This window comes from Trichomonascus vanleenenianus, assembly GCF_965637985.1.
Source record: "Trichomonascus vanleenenianus strain CLIB 3782 genome assembly, contig: TRVA0_096S, whole genome shotgun sequence".
In the NCBI taxonomy this organism is placed as follows: Eukaryota; Fungi; Ascomycota; class Dipodascomycetes; order Dipodascales; family Trichomonascaceae; genus Blastobotrys; species Blastobotrys vanleenenianus.
In genome coordinates this window covers 2,601-14,191 of record NW_027481792.1, presented here as the reverse complement: position 1 = coordinate 14,191, position 11,591 = coordinate 2,601, and the positions used below count along the sequence as shown (strand labels likewise).

At 50.0% G+C, this 11,591-nt stretch overlaps 4 protein-coding genes across 5 annotated transcripts; 3 read left to right on the top strand and 1 right to left on the bottom strand.

The window, feature by feature from the left end:
- Positions 1-606: 606 nt before the first annotated feature.
- On the top strand, positions 607-1,680 carry TRVA0_096S00188 (uncharacterized protein; the record flags this gene model as incomplete). Its single annotated transcript, XM_076687941.1, has 1 exon — positions 607-1,680. The coding sequence occupies one exon, from the start codon at positions 607-609 to the stop codon at positions 1,678-1,680; it is 1,074 nt and encodes a 357-aa protein (XP_076537830.1).
- Positions 1,681-1,930: 250 nt separating this feature from the next.
- Positions 1,931-2,496, bottom strand: AHP1 (peroxiredoxin family protein; the record flags this gene model as incomplete). Of its 2 annotated transcripts, none has more annotated exons than XM_076687940.1 (2): positions 1,931-2,430; positions 2,478-2,496. In XM_076687940.1, the coding sequence occupies 2 exons, from the start codon at positions 2,494-2,496 to the stop codon at positions 1,931-1,933; spliced, it is 519 nt and encodes a 172-aa protein (XP_076537829.1). The 2 variants fall into 2 exon arrangements, with proteins under 2 accessions (XP_076537829.1, XP_076537828.1); XM_076687939.1 differs by having other exon boundaries at positions 1,931-2,418.
- Positions 2,497-3,447: 951 nt separating this feature from the next.
- On the top strand, positions 3,448-8,176 carry YCF1 (metal resistance protein Ycf1p; the record flags this gene model as incomplete). Its single annotated transcript, XM_076687938.1, has 2 exons — positions 3,448-3,726; positions 3,866-8,176. The coding sequence occupies 2 exons, from the start codon at positions 3,448-3,450 to the stop codon at positions 8,174-8,176; spliced, it is 4,590 nt and encodes a 1,529-aa protein (XP_076537827.1).
- Positions 8,177-9,863: 1,687 nt separating this feature from the next.
- GAP1 (amino acid permease) lies at positions 9,864-11,591 on the top strand (the record flags this gene model as incomplete). Its single annotated transcript, XM_076687937.1, has 1 exon — positions 9,864-11,591. One exon carries the CDS (start codon positions 9,864-9,866, stop codon positions 11,589-11,591), a length of 1,728 nt encoding a protein of 575 aa, XP_076537826.1.

Genomic DNA, 11,591 nt, shown 5'->3' with positions numbered 1-11,591 from the left:
AAACACGTAGTAATACCGGAGTGTTCACAATAGAAACGGTGAAGAAAAGGAAAAGAGAAAATAGAGGGAATAGTGTCCTTATAATGGAGACTTACTTCGGGACGGACATAGTGCGTTCCGAGGGGTTGGCGCGATCCTAGGAGTCTACCTCTCTTATCGTACTCTTCGGTGGTTTCCACCTGCTTTGGTGTATGACTCGAAGTATCTCCTGGTGCTTTCTTCTCTGGCACCCAACACCAGTAAAAGGTAGACGGGTTGGATTTCCTCAGCGGTAGGCCGCTGATAGCATGAGGGAAAACCTTCTTGACGTAGTGTGTAATTGATTGCGCGCATCACAGGAGACAATGTGGATTTTGTAACCAAAGAAAATATATCTTTTACCTCATCAGGATATACATATGCCGTAGCATTGTACTCATGATTATGCGTTTATAGCACTACAACCTTCCCATACTACACCCTGAGATATAGTCGTGCCAATTGGCTTATGCTATGTGGGAGAGCATCTCTTACATTTTCAGCATCATAACCGGTAATCCCATGGAGCAAACAATGATTCGAAGAGCAGTGAGGGGTAGACAAAGCCAATTTGTATGTTGAGTTTGAATGACGTCGAATATTTATCGAATTCTGACATGTCACATTGCAACAGCAATGAAACCTCTCCTCTCCCCTTTCCAATTTCCTACCCACTACTATACAAATCAGCGAAACAGAACTGATCGAGGCGACATGAGTTCATCAATTAATGTGCTTCTTGAAGGAGGAGAGAAGGTCCAGTTTTATACTCCTAAAACCTATGGTATTCCAGGAACCAAAGTAAAAGGCTTTCATGTAGATGACATCCTTCTGCCAGGGTCTCGATTTGATGTCGCTGATATTCAGCTGTCTACCTGGTACCTGCTGAAATTCCATATTCTCAGGGCACTTCTCAGCGTAATTTTTTACGCTCTTGAGCTCTACCGATTCCTTCCGATCTTTTCCAAGCAAGGAGTGGCTATACATCTTGGGGCCTCCGAATACAACAATTTTGACGAAGTATTCAAGGAGATGATTGGCCGCAAGAGTAATGCAATGGCTGAGGGAACAATTGTGCCACAGCATGTTGGTGCAGTCTTGAAGCACTTCCCTAAAGTGTCAGATCCCCGAGCAGAACCTCAACGAGCGGAAGATCTGTTATATTATGAAAGGGAATCGAGGAGGTTAGTTAGCTACGTCATTGAGTTGATTTGCTGGGCTGTGAGCAGAGAGATCCCTACATTGTCCATTTATGAGCAAACTGGTTTTTTGCTAGAGCAGAATATGGAGAACATACTCAGCAGATGCTCGCAGGTTATGGGTCACTCTGGAGTGTCGATCAAGATCCACGCACGTTCTGCCAATAGCTCGACCTCATTCCTTACCCAGACGCCAAGTCTGTCAGGGCGGTACGAATTGAATGTTTATGTTTTCCAGCGAAACGATGCGAAGAAATCTCTCCTGCAGGCTGCACAAAAAATATGCCAAGGCGTAGACGAGGGCCAGCTGGCCTCTGGCTCAGTCGCACGGGAGTCCATAGATGAGCTGATGAGGAAGTCTGAAATTGGCATTGACAAGCCGTTGGACTTGATCATTCTAACCGGACCGAATGGCGCATGCGAAGGGTTTCCCATTTATGCTGCTGGAAACACGGTGGTATAGTAAGTACCTACTGTTGGAATTCTCTCTGACGGCTCCCTAGTGCAGTACTAACAGTGAATAGCCACGACGTGTCCCACCAATGGTCCATTACGAAGCACATGCTTTCAAGAGCGCTTGTCGCATATACACGAGCTGCTACCTAAATTCAGCTATATCAATTGCTACAAAAAATTTACCATATTTTGGTATGCAGAGGGAACTGCTCCTTGATGTAGGTACACTCTACAAATTTAGGTATATAGCAAGAAATCTACAGCTTGGAGAGAACGGCGTTGACGCCAGAGACGGTAATCTCCATACCGGGCTCCTTGTCAATGTAAGTGACCTTGCCGTGGTCAACTACCAGCGCGTATCGGGCATTTCGGACGCCCAAACCACGAACGCTGAGGTCCAACGAGTAGCCAATGGACTTGGAGAAGGCCGCGTTACCGTCGGATGCAAAAATGATTCGACCCTGGGCACCCAGCGCCTTGCCCCAGGCGTTGAGCACATGTGGATCGTTAGCGGAAATGACAATAATTTCATCGACGCCCTTGGCCTTGATCTGGGCCAGTCGCTCGAGGTATGGCGGGATGTGGTTGGCCGTGCACGCCGGAGTGAAAGCGCCGGGGACCGAAACAATGATAACCTTTTTGTTGGCAAACTGCTTATCGCAGTCGTAGGCGACTGGCAGACCACACGCCAGGACGTCTTCGGACTGCTCTGGGTTGTATGGGACGTAAGTGAATTTCACGCCTTCTGGAAACGAGTCTTCATCAGTTAGCAACCGCCCAGAAATTAGCCAAATTATATCTTACCTCCGACCTTAAGCGACATTATTCTAATTTTGCGAGTACCAGGTAATGCGTAAATAATTTGGAGAACGAGAATTGTCCGCCTACATTAGCCTAGGCTTATTGAACCCGCCGAGCTGTGGAGATAGCCGATACTTAACTGCGCGTAATTTTCATACCGCTAACTGCGTATATCCCAGTATACCTCCTCGGTCTAGTAGACTCAGTAGCTGGTGATAACGGTGGGTATGTGGCCCTGGGTTAATTAAAATGGAGGAAGGAGTACCAGGCAAAACGTCAATGTACCAGCACCAATTTGCACTTTACTGGTACTACTGTAGTACGGTACGGTAGTTTGGAAAGGCATCACCAATGGGGTAGGGAAGGAGAAGTAACCTAGATGTCTGCTTAAGAAGTGAAGTATAAAAAACTGGGGCTCATATCCATCAGTCCAATCAACGACCTTCAATTTCGATTACCAAATTTTGGTACAATTATCAATTTGGCACCCATCGCATACTAAAGCGCATATATTACTAGAGGTGTCGCCGTATAATCACCCCCGCCGCATAAATCTAGGGGATATAACCCGTTTCGGATTCCGTCCCGGCAAATATTCGACGCCGTGAAATTTCAGTGTGCGGAAGAGCTTTGCTCCGCCCTGCGGTCCCACAATTGATCCGTCCTGTTCGCCACAATTTTCAACAGCTCCTCGCTGTTTTAACCGGATTCTCCCCTGCAATCAGCGCCTCAGGAGCCGTACAGCTTCAATGCCCCGCCATGTTCGCCCCCTTGATTAAGACTGCGGATAAAATTAGGGTGCTTCGGAACTCCGTACGGACCGGCGAGCCGTGCCACTTTGGGCTCGCCGAATTAGGAAGGAGTGCTTTATAAGCATAATGCATAACGCATGATATCTCGACAAAACCCTCCTTTCTTGGACTTTTTCTTATCGACCACCACTCCCCCGATTGAATTTGTTCAAGTAAAAACAATGGACGGGCCGGAGCCGAATTTCCTGCTGCTCCAGCAGGCGGAAGCCCTGGGGTCGCTCTCTCGGCTTGGACGGCTGAGCGGAACTTGTTTGTGCCAGGATGCCTTTGGATGGGGCCCGGTGACCGAGGAGTTTGAACTGACGCCGTGCTTCGTCAATGGCGTCGTCCTCGGGTTCCCAAGTGTATTCCTATTTGTGCTGGGCATCTACCAGTTGTGGGTGCTGGCTAGGCGGAAGCCGATGCCGACCGTAATGGACTGGAAAGCCTATTCTAAGCTGGTAAGTTGAACTACTTAAAAATTTGGTTGATCTGTCCGTATTGAACTGGGCTATGATCGGTTGATCTGTCCGGTGTATTGAGAATTGGACTATGATCTGTCAATCTGTGGAATTTATAAAAAGCTAACATTTTTTTTAGGCATTAGTGGCTTTGCAAATTGCCTTCAGCGTGGGGCTCGTGTTTGCCTCCACTTCCCTGTATCCAAATTACGTAAAAGACATCAGCTTCTGGAGCCCAGCGGCGAACGCTGTGGCTCTCCTCGTAGGCCTAGGGGTGCACTACCTCGAGAATTCGCGGTGTCTCATTGCCAATGGCGTTTTGCTCTTCTATTGGCTTTTCGCGCTGATGGCGCTGGTCGTAAAAGTGATCCACTTGCACGAAATGGACATGTTCACCTCGGAGTACCTCGCGTATACTACGCTCTACGTGCTCTCCATGGTGAATGCGTTGTTCGTGCTGCTTATGGAGAGCATCTTGCCCAAGACCAAGTCGCAGTACGAGATGCTTATGGAGCAGCGCGAGCGGAACCCCATTGAGACGGCCAACATCTTCTCGCGGCTCACCTTCAACTGGATGAGCGGTCTTATGAAGCGGGGCTACGAAACCTTCCTCACCGAGGAGGATCTCCCTGAGCTCCCGAGCGAAGACTGCACCGAGAAGGTAGCCGAGAAGTTTGAGGTCAACTGGAAGAAGCAGATCGACAGGAAGAAGTCTCCTTCGCTGTCAATTGCGCTTATGAAGTCGTTTGGCGGACCATTCGTTATGTCTGCTCTGTTTAAGGCAATCCAGGACATGCTCGCTTTCGTCCAACCCCAGCTGCTTCGGTTCCTGATTCGATTCGTAGAGGACTATAACGATGGTGAGTACGATAAGCTCACCAAGGGCCTGGCCATTGCCGGTGGTATGTTTGTCATTTCCATTATCCAGACGGCCGCTCTGCACCAGTACTTCCAGCGGGCGTTTGAGACGGGTATGCGAATCAAGGCGGCCCTAGTTGCTGCTGTGTTCCGCAAGTCTCTGAGTTTGTCCAACGAGGAGCGGGCCGGCAAGTCGACTGGTGATATAGTCAACCTTATGTCTGTTGATACCCAGCGGCTCCAGGATTTGACCCAGTATGGCCAGATCTTGTGGTCTGGCCCGTTTCAGATCATTCTGTGTCTAGCCTCGCTGTACAACCTGCTTGGCCACTCCATGTGGGCCGGTGTCGCCGTCATGATTATCATGATCCCCATCAACACTTTCCTGGCCAAGATTCAGAAGCGTCTGCAAAAGCGCCAGATGGAGAACAAGGACAAGCGAACGCGAATGACGTCGGAAATCCTCACCAACGTGAAGTCGCTCAAGCTGTACGGGTGGGAGATTCCGTTCATGGAGCGGCTCAACGAGGTGCGAAACAACCTCGAGTTGGAGACTCTTAAGGAAATTGGCCTCAACTCGGCCATCACCACCTTTTTGTGGTCGTGCGCTCCGTTCCTCGTGTCATGCTCGACTTTCGCTGTCTTTGTGTACACCCAGGACCGTCCCCTGACTACTGATATCGTCTTCCCTGCTCTGACGCTGTTCAACCTGCTCTCGTTCCCTCTGGCGGTTGTTCCAATGGTAGTCAGTGCTCTGATTGAGGCCGGAGTCGCCGTTACGCGACTGCGAAACTTCCTTCTCTCTGAGGAGCTCCAGCCAGACGCTGTTGAGCGACTGCCAAGGGCCACTCGCCTTGGCGAGGAGAGCGTAACCGTCACCAACGGTACCTTTGTGTGGGAGCGAAAGCCCGAGTACAAGGTTGCCCTCAGCAACATCAATTTTACTGCAAAGAAGGGTCAGCTCTCTTGTATTGTCGGCCGTGTCGGTTCTGGCAAGTCCTCCATGCTCCAGTGCATCCTAGGTGACCTTTACAAAGCAGACGGTAACGTTTCTGTCAAGGGTAAAGTGGCGTATTCTTCCCAGGTAGCGTGGATCATGAACGCCTCTGTAAAGGACAATATTCTCTTTGGCTGCAAGTACGACCCGGAATTCTACCAAAAGACCATCCGGGCCTGCGCTTTGGAAGACGATCTCAGCATTTTGCCAGACGGTGACCAGACCATGGTTGGCGAGAAGGGCATCTCTCTCTCTGGTGGCCAGAAGGCGCGATTGAGCTTGGCGCGAGCTGTCTATGCGCGTGCCGATGTGTATCTTCTCGATGATCCGCTGTCTGCTGTCGACGAACATGTGGGGAGACACATTATTGACAACGTGCTGTGTGGCCAGGGGCTCTTGGGCACCAAGACGATTATTCTCGCTACAAACTCTATCACTGTTCTGTCTAGCGCTGACACCATCACCATGCTTTCTGCTGGTAAGATTGTCGAAACAGGCACCTACAACGAGGTTATGGAGTCTCAGGGTCAGATCTACTCGCTTCTCAAGGAGTTTGGCAAGAAGACGCGAGCCACCGAGTCTGATACGAGTTCTGCGACTGCGTTGGATAACGCCAGTTCTGCCGACGAAGAGACTAAAGAAGAGGAGTCGGCGGTTTCCGATACCGAGACTGAGGCTATCGAGGCTTACGTAGATGAGGATGGGTGTGGCAAGCGAGTCAGCCGACGATCGAGTACGAACACTCTTCGACGTGCTAGCACTGCGTCTTACGGAGCCGTGAACTTTTTGGACGAAGAAGCTCAGACCAAGGCCGACAAGCTCAAGGAGCGCTCGGAGCAAGGAAAAGTCAAGTGGGACGTCTACAAGGCCTATGCCAAAGCGTGCAATCTCAAGGGCGTCGCCGTGTACTTGTGTATGATGATTGTCGCTATGGCATTGTCTGTTGGTGGAAGTGTCTGGTTGAAGCACTGGTCCGAAGTGAACACCAAACTCGGATACAACCCAAGTGTCGGCAAGTATCTGGGTATCTACGCTGCGTTTGGTGTCGTGGCGTCTGCCCTGAGCGCCGTCCAGGCCATCATTCTGATGATTTATTGCTCTATTCAGGCGGCCCGACTTCTCCACAACCGTATGCTGGTCAGTGTCATGCGAGCTCCGATGTCCTTCTTTGAGACGACTCCAGTTGGCCGAGTCATCAACCGGTTCTCCAACGATATGTATCGAGTCGACCAGATCCTGGCGCGAACCTTCTCCCAGTTCTTCCAGAACACTGTCAAGGTGTCGTTTACCATGATTGTTATTTGTTTCTCGACACCAGTGTTCCTGCTGTTTATCTTGCCGCTGACTTTCTTGTACCTTTACTATCAGAAGTACTACCTGAGGACCTCTCGAGAGCTTAAGCGACTGGACAGCGTGACGCGATCCCCGATTTATGCTCACTTCCAGGAGACTCTGGGCGGCCTGAGTACGGTTCGAGCATTCAACCACGAGAAGCGGTTTGTCTTCATTAATGAGTCACGGGTGGATTTGAACCTTAAGGCGTACTTCCCTACCGTGTCTGCTAACCGATGGTTGGCTGTTCGACTCGAGTTCATCGGTTCGGTCATTATTCTGTGCGCTGCGGGGTTGGCCATTTTGACCCTGCCAAGCGGTAAACTCACTGCGGGTGTTGCTGGTCTGGCGCTTTCCTACGCTCTGCAGATCACCCAGTCGCTCAACTGGATTGTGCGAATGACCGTCGAGGTTGAGAACAACATTGTCTCTGTAGAGCGGATCTTGGAGTACTCGCAGCTGCCAAGTGAGGCGCCTGAGATTATCGAAAACTCTCGACCACCAGCGGCCTGGCCGACTGCCGGAGCTATCGAGTTCAAGGACTACTCAACTCGATACCGACCGGAGCTTGACCTGGTGCTTAAGGGCATCAACCTCAAGATTGAGCCGGGAGAGAAGATTGGCATTGTTGGCCGAACGGGTGCCGGCAAGTCCTCTCTTACTCTGGCGCTGTTTAGAATTATTGAGGCGGCTGGTGGTTCTATCATCATTGACGGCGTTGACGTGAGCACCATTGGTCTCCATGATCTGCGACAGCGGCTTTCCATCATTCCACAGGACTCGCAGGCGTTTGAGGGTACTATTCGAGAGAACCTTGACCCTGAGAACGTTCACGACGATACTGAACTGTGGCGAGCGCTTGAACTGTCGCATCTCAAGGACCATGTGGCCACCATGGACAAGGGTCTTGACGGTAGGGTGAGTGAAGGCGGCGCCAACCTGTCGGTTGGCCAGCGGCAGCTCATGAGCTTAGCGCGTGCTTTGCTGACGCCGTCCAAGATTTTAGTCCTGGATGAGGCTACTGCAGCCGTTGACGTTGAGACCGATCATATTATTCAGCAGACCATTCGAACCGAGTTTGCCGAGCGAACGCTGGTGACGATTGCCCATCGAATTAATACCATTCTGGACTCCGACAGGGTGTGCGTGCTTTCCCAAGGCAAGGTTAGCGAGTTTGCGTCACCCCAGGAGCTGTTAAAGGACAAGAATTCGCTGTTCTATGCGCTTGCGAAGCAGGGAGGATTTGTTGAAGAGGAGGATTAGCCGAAGAGGCGGGGGCTATTGTAATGTATTGAGAAAAAAAAGAAAAAGGACAATAGATTTATTATTTACTTATACATATTACTACGGTATTAGCTAGGTATATAGGTGTTACTAGTACTACAAAAAGAGTTGCATCTTGATGATGCATCGTATCTCCGCACAGGCGAGGTAATTGGGCCGGTCTTTAGCAATTCAATCGTTTCTATTATACACCAGTTAATAACTATATGTTGATTACATATGTTCAATCCGTCAAATGTACCATAGTGTAAAGTGTATTACCTACGTAGGTAATTATGATCGACTACTGTGTTCAGGGCAGTGCTTCAGGGACCAGGCATACCCGATGAGGGTTAATCGCAAGAGGAAGGTGGAGAGATGGCTCTCAAATGAGGAGTATACATCTTCAACCGTTGTACCATGAGGGGAACGCAGGAAGTTACTCGGTGAAGCCCTGGTCCCCGCAAAGATATGCACCACCAAGCCCTTGACTCGCTATTCACTCACCAAATATAAAATCAAAAAGCAGTTGGATCGTTTGAAAGGAGTTGCAATGAATAAAGCCTACAGATACCTTCTACCGGTTGAATGGTGGTGCGGATTTACATGCCACTATAGCATTATACCATTTTTTGCGCTACGCAGACTTATAACGTGCGAGACATGTGAGAGGGGCCTCATCGTCATCGCCAGCGATCTCTGCATTGCAGTAAAGCCATCTCAGCTCATCCAAAACAAGTCCAAGAGCAACCCCTTTAGTACCGCAGATCTCTATTTGAAAATTTCACCCACCGTTACCGGCCGGAAAACGCGATCTCCTGTCTGACACTTTCTTCTTCAAATGGCTATCCCCAGCGGCGTATAGCGGGGAGAGAGTGTCTAAGATAATGTTCCGATGCGATGCCGGTGGGTGTCTTGGCGAAGTCGGAGCACCCGGCATAGTTAGACCAGCCTGCAGGCTTGGCTAGGCGTCGCAGAGTGCTCAAACACCGAGAGGAGAAGAGCTCTAGCCGCTGTGATCAGCGTTCTATTGCGTTTTATGTGAGTCGGCGCAGGGCTTGGGCCGAAGAGAAGAGCAGCGATGAGATTGGTCCGGATATGCGTTCCGAGGGCCACCTTTTGATAGAGTTGAAATTAGCAAGAACCTAATCTGAAGCTTTTACGTTATTTTGCTCATGACCCGATAGGATGTGGCTGATATTTCTCCGAGATAGGAAACAGGGCGAATGTATTCTACTTACCTGCAAAGTGTCACTGATATCCGTTCTGCCGTCATTTGCAAGGCCACGTCTATAGCAGTTCATGGTTAGAGACATGAAAAGTGTGAATAATGTCGCATAATCTAAGTCATCCCGTTTCTTCTGGGAACTTCGCATATCGAATAAGACTGTTTTACACCCTACAGGCTCTCTCATTCGCCAGATGCTGTACGTATACCCCACTATAGTTGTATCTAATGGAATTTGCGCGACAATTCATAGGCAGTAGGTTGGAAAAAAAAGAAACCCATTCCCGCGGGGGGGGGGGGTCATAAGCTATAAGTAGGTTAGCCTTTTCCTATTCTAATCTATTTTTTTGTGACATTGCTTCGAAATAGAATATTCCATTCAGATTTAAATATACCCTTGCATCCTTTATCCTTTTCTTACTATCTGCTACCCCTACATAATTAACGGATAAAATAACCATGTCTGATTTGGAGAAAGGAGAGATTATGGTCTCTACCTTCAACCAGGACTCGAAAGCCGGCTTCGTTGAAGAGGTAGAGTCGACGAAATGGCAGCGATTCAAAGACTCGTTCAAGCCGGCTGACTTGTCGAACTACGACACGACGAATATGACTGACCTTGAGAAGGCTGCTCTGGCCACTTCGGCCTCGCCTCTGTCGCGAAGCCTCAAGTCGCGTCACCTTCAGATGATTGCCATTGGTGGCTCCATTGGTACTGGCCTCTTTGTCGGCTCGGGCAAGGCTCTCCACACTGGCGGCCCTGCTGCCCTACTCATTGGTTTTGGCATTGTCGGTCTCATGCTCTACTGCACCGTACAGGCTCTGGGTGAACTCTGTGTTACCTTCCCCGTCTCTGGTGCCTTCACTACCTATGCTACTCGATTCATCCACCCCTCATGGGGATTCGCGGTGGGTTGGAACTATGCCATTCAATGGCTTGTTGTTCTTCCACTCGAACTTGTTGCTGCATCTATCACCATTCAATACTGGGGTTCCAACATTAACCCTGCTGCTTGGGTCTGCATTTTCTACGTTATCGTGGCTGCCATTAACCTGTTTGGTGTCAAGGGCTACGGTGAGGCCGAGTTCGTTTTCTCGACTATCAAGGTACTGGCTGTTATTGGTTTCATTATTCTCGGCATTATTCTCAACTGTGGTGGTGGTCCAGAGGGCGGTTACATTGGGGGAAAGTACTGGCATGACCCGGGCGCCTTTTCACACGGTTTCCACGGTGTAGCTGCCGTCTTTGTGACTGCTGCATTCTCCTTCACCGGTACAGAGTTGGCTGGTTTGGCTGCTGCTGAGACCGACAACCCACGAAAGACGCTTCCGTCTGCCATTAAGTCGGTGTTCTGGCGACTGCTCATCTTCTACATTGTCTCTCTGACCATTATTGGCGTCCTTGTTCCATGGAACGACTCTCGTCTCATGGGCGCGACTTCGTCTGCTGACGCTGCTGCCTCTCCATTTGTCATTGCTATTGTCAATGCCGGCGTCAAGGTCCTTCCGTCCATTATGAATGTGGTCATTATGATTGCCGTGCTTAGTGTCGGCAACTCTGCTGTGTTTGGCTGCTCTCGAACCCTTGCGGCCCTTGCATCCCAGGGTTACGCCCCAAAGATTGTGGCATATGTAGACCGAAGTGGTCGACCTTTGGTTGGTATTGGCATTACGCTCTTTGTCGGTCTTCTGTGCTTCATTTCTGCTTCCGACAAGCAGCAGATTGTGTTTGATTGGCTCATGGCCCTTACCGGTCTCTCGCTCATCTTTACCTGGGGCTCTATCAACCTCTGTCACATTCGATTCCGAAGGGCTTATAAGGTACAGAACCGTGATACTCGGGACATTGCGTTCAAGAGTCAGGTCGGTGTCTATGGCTCGTGGTTGGGCTTGCTTATCAACGCTTTGGTGCTTGTGGCCCAGTTCTACACGGCGCTGTTCCCCATTGGAGGTGAGCCGAACGCGACTGACTTTTTCCAGAGCTATCTCGCCGCTCCAGTCGTCATTGCCTTCGCCATTGGCTATCAGATTTGGAAACGACCAGGCCTCGTGCGGTCCAAGGACATTGATCTTAACACTGGTCGACGAGAGGTCGACATTGATCTTCTCATTGAGGAGCTAGATGAAGAACGGGAGTGGCTCCGACAGAAGCCGTGGTACTATAGAGCGTACAAGACCTTCTGCTAG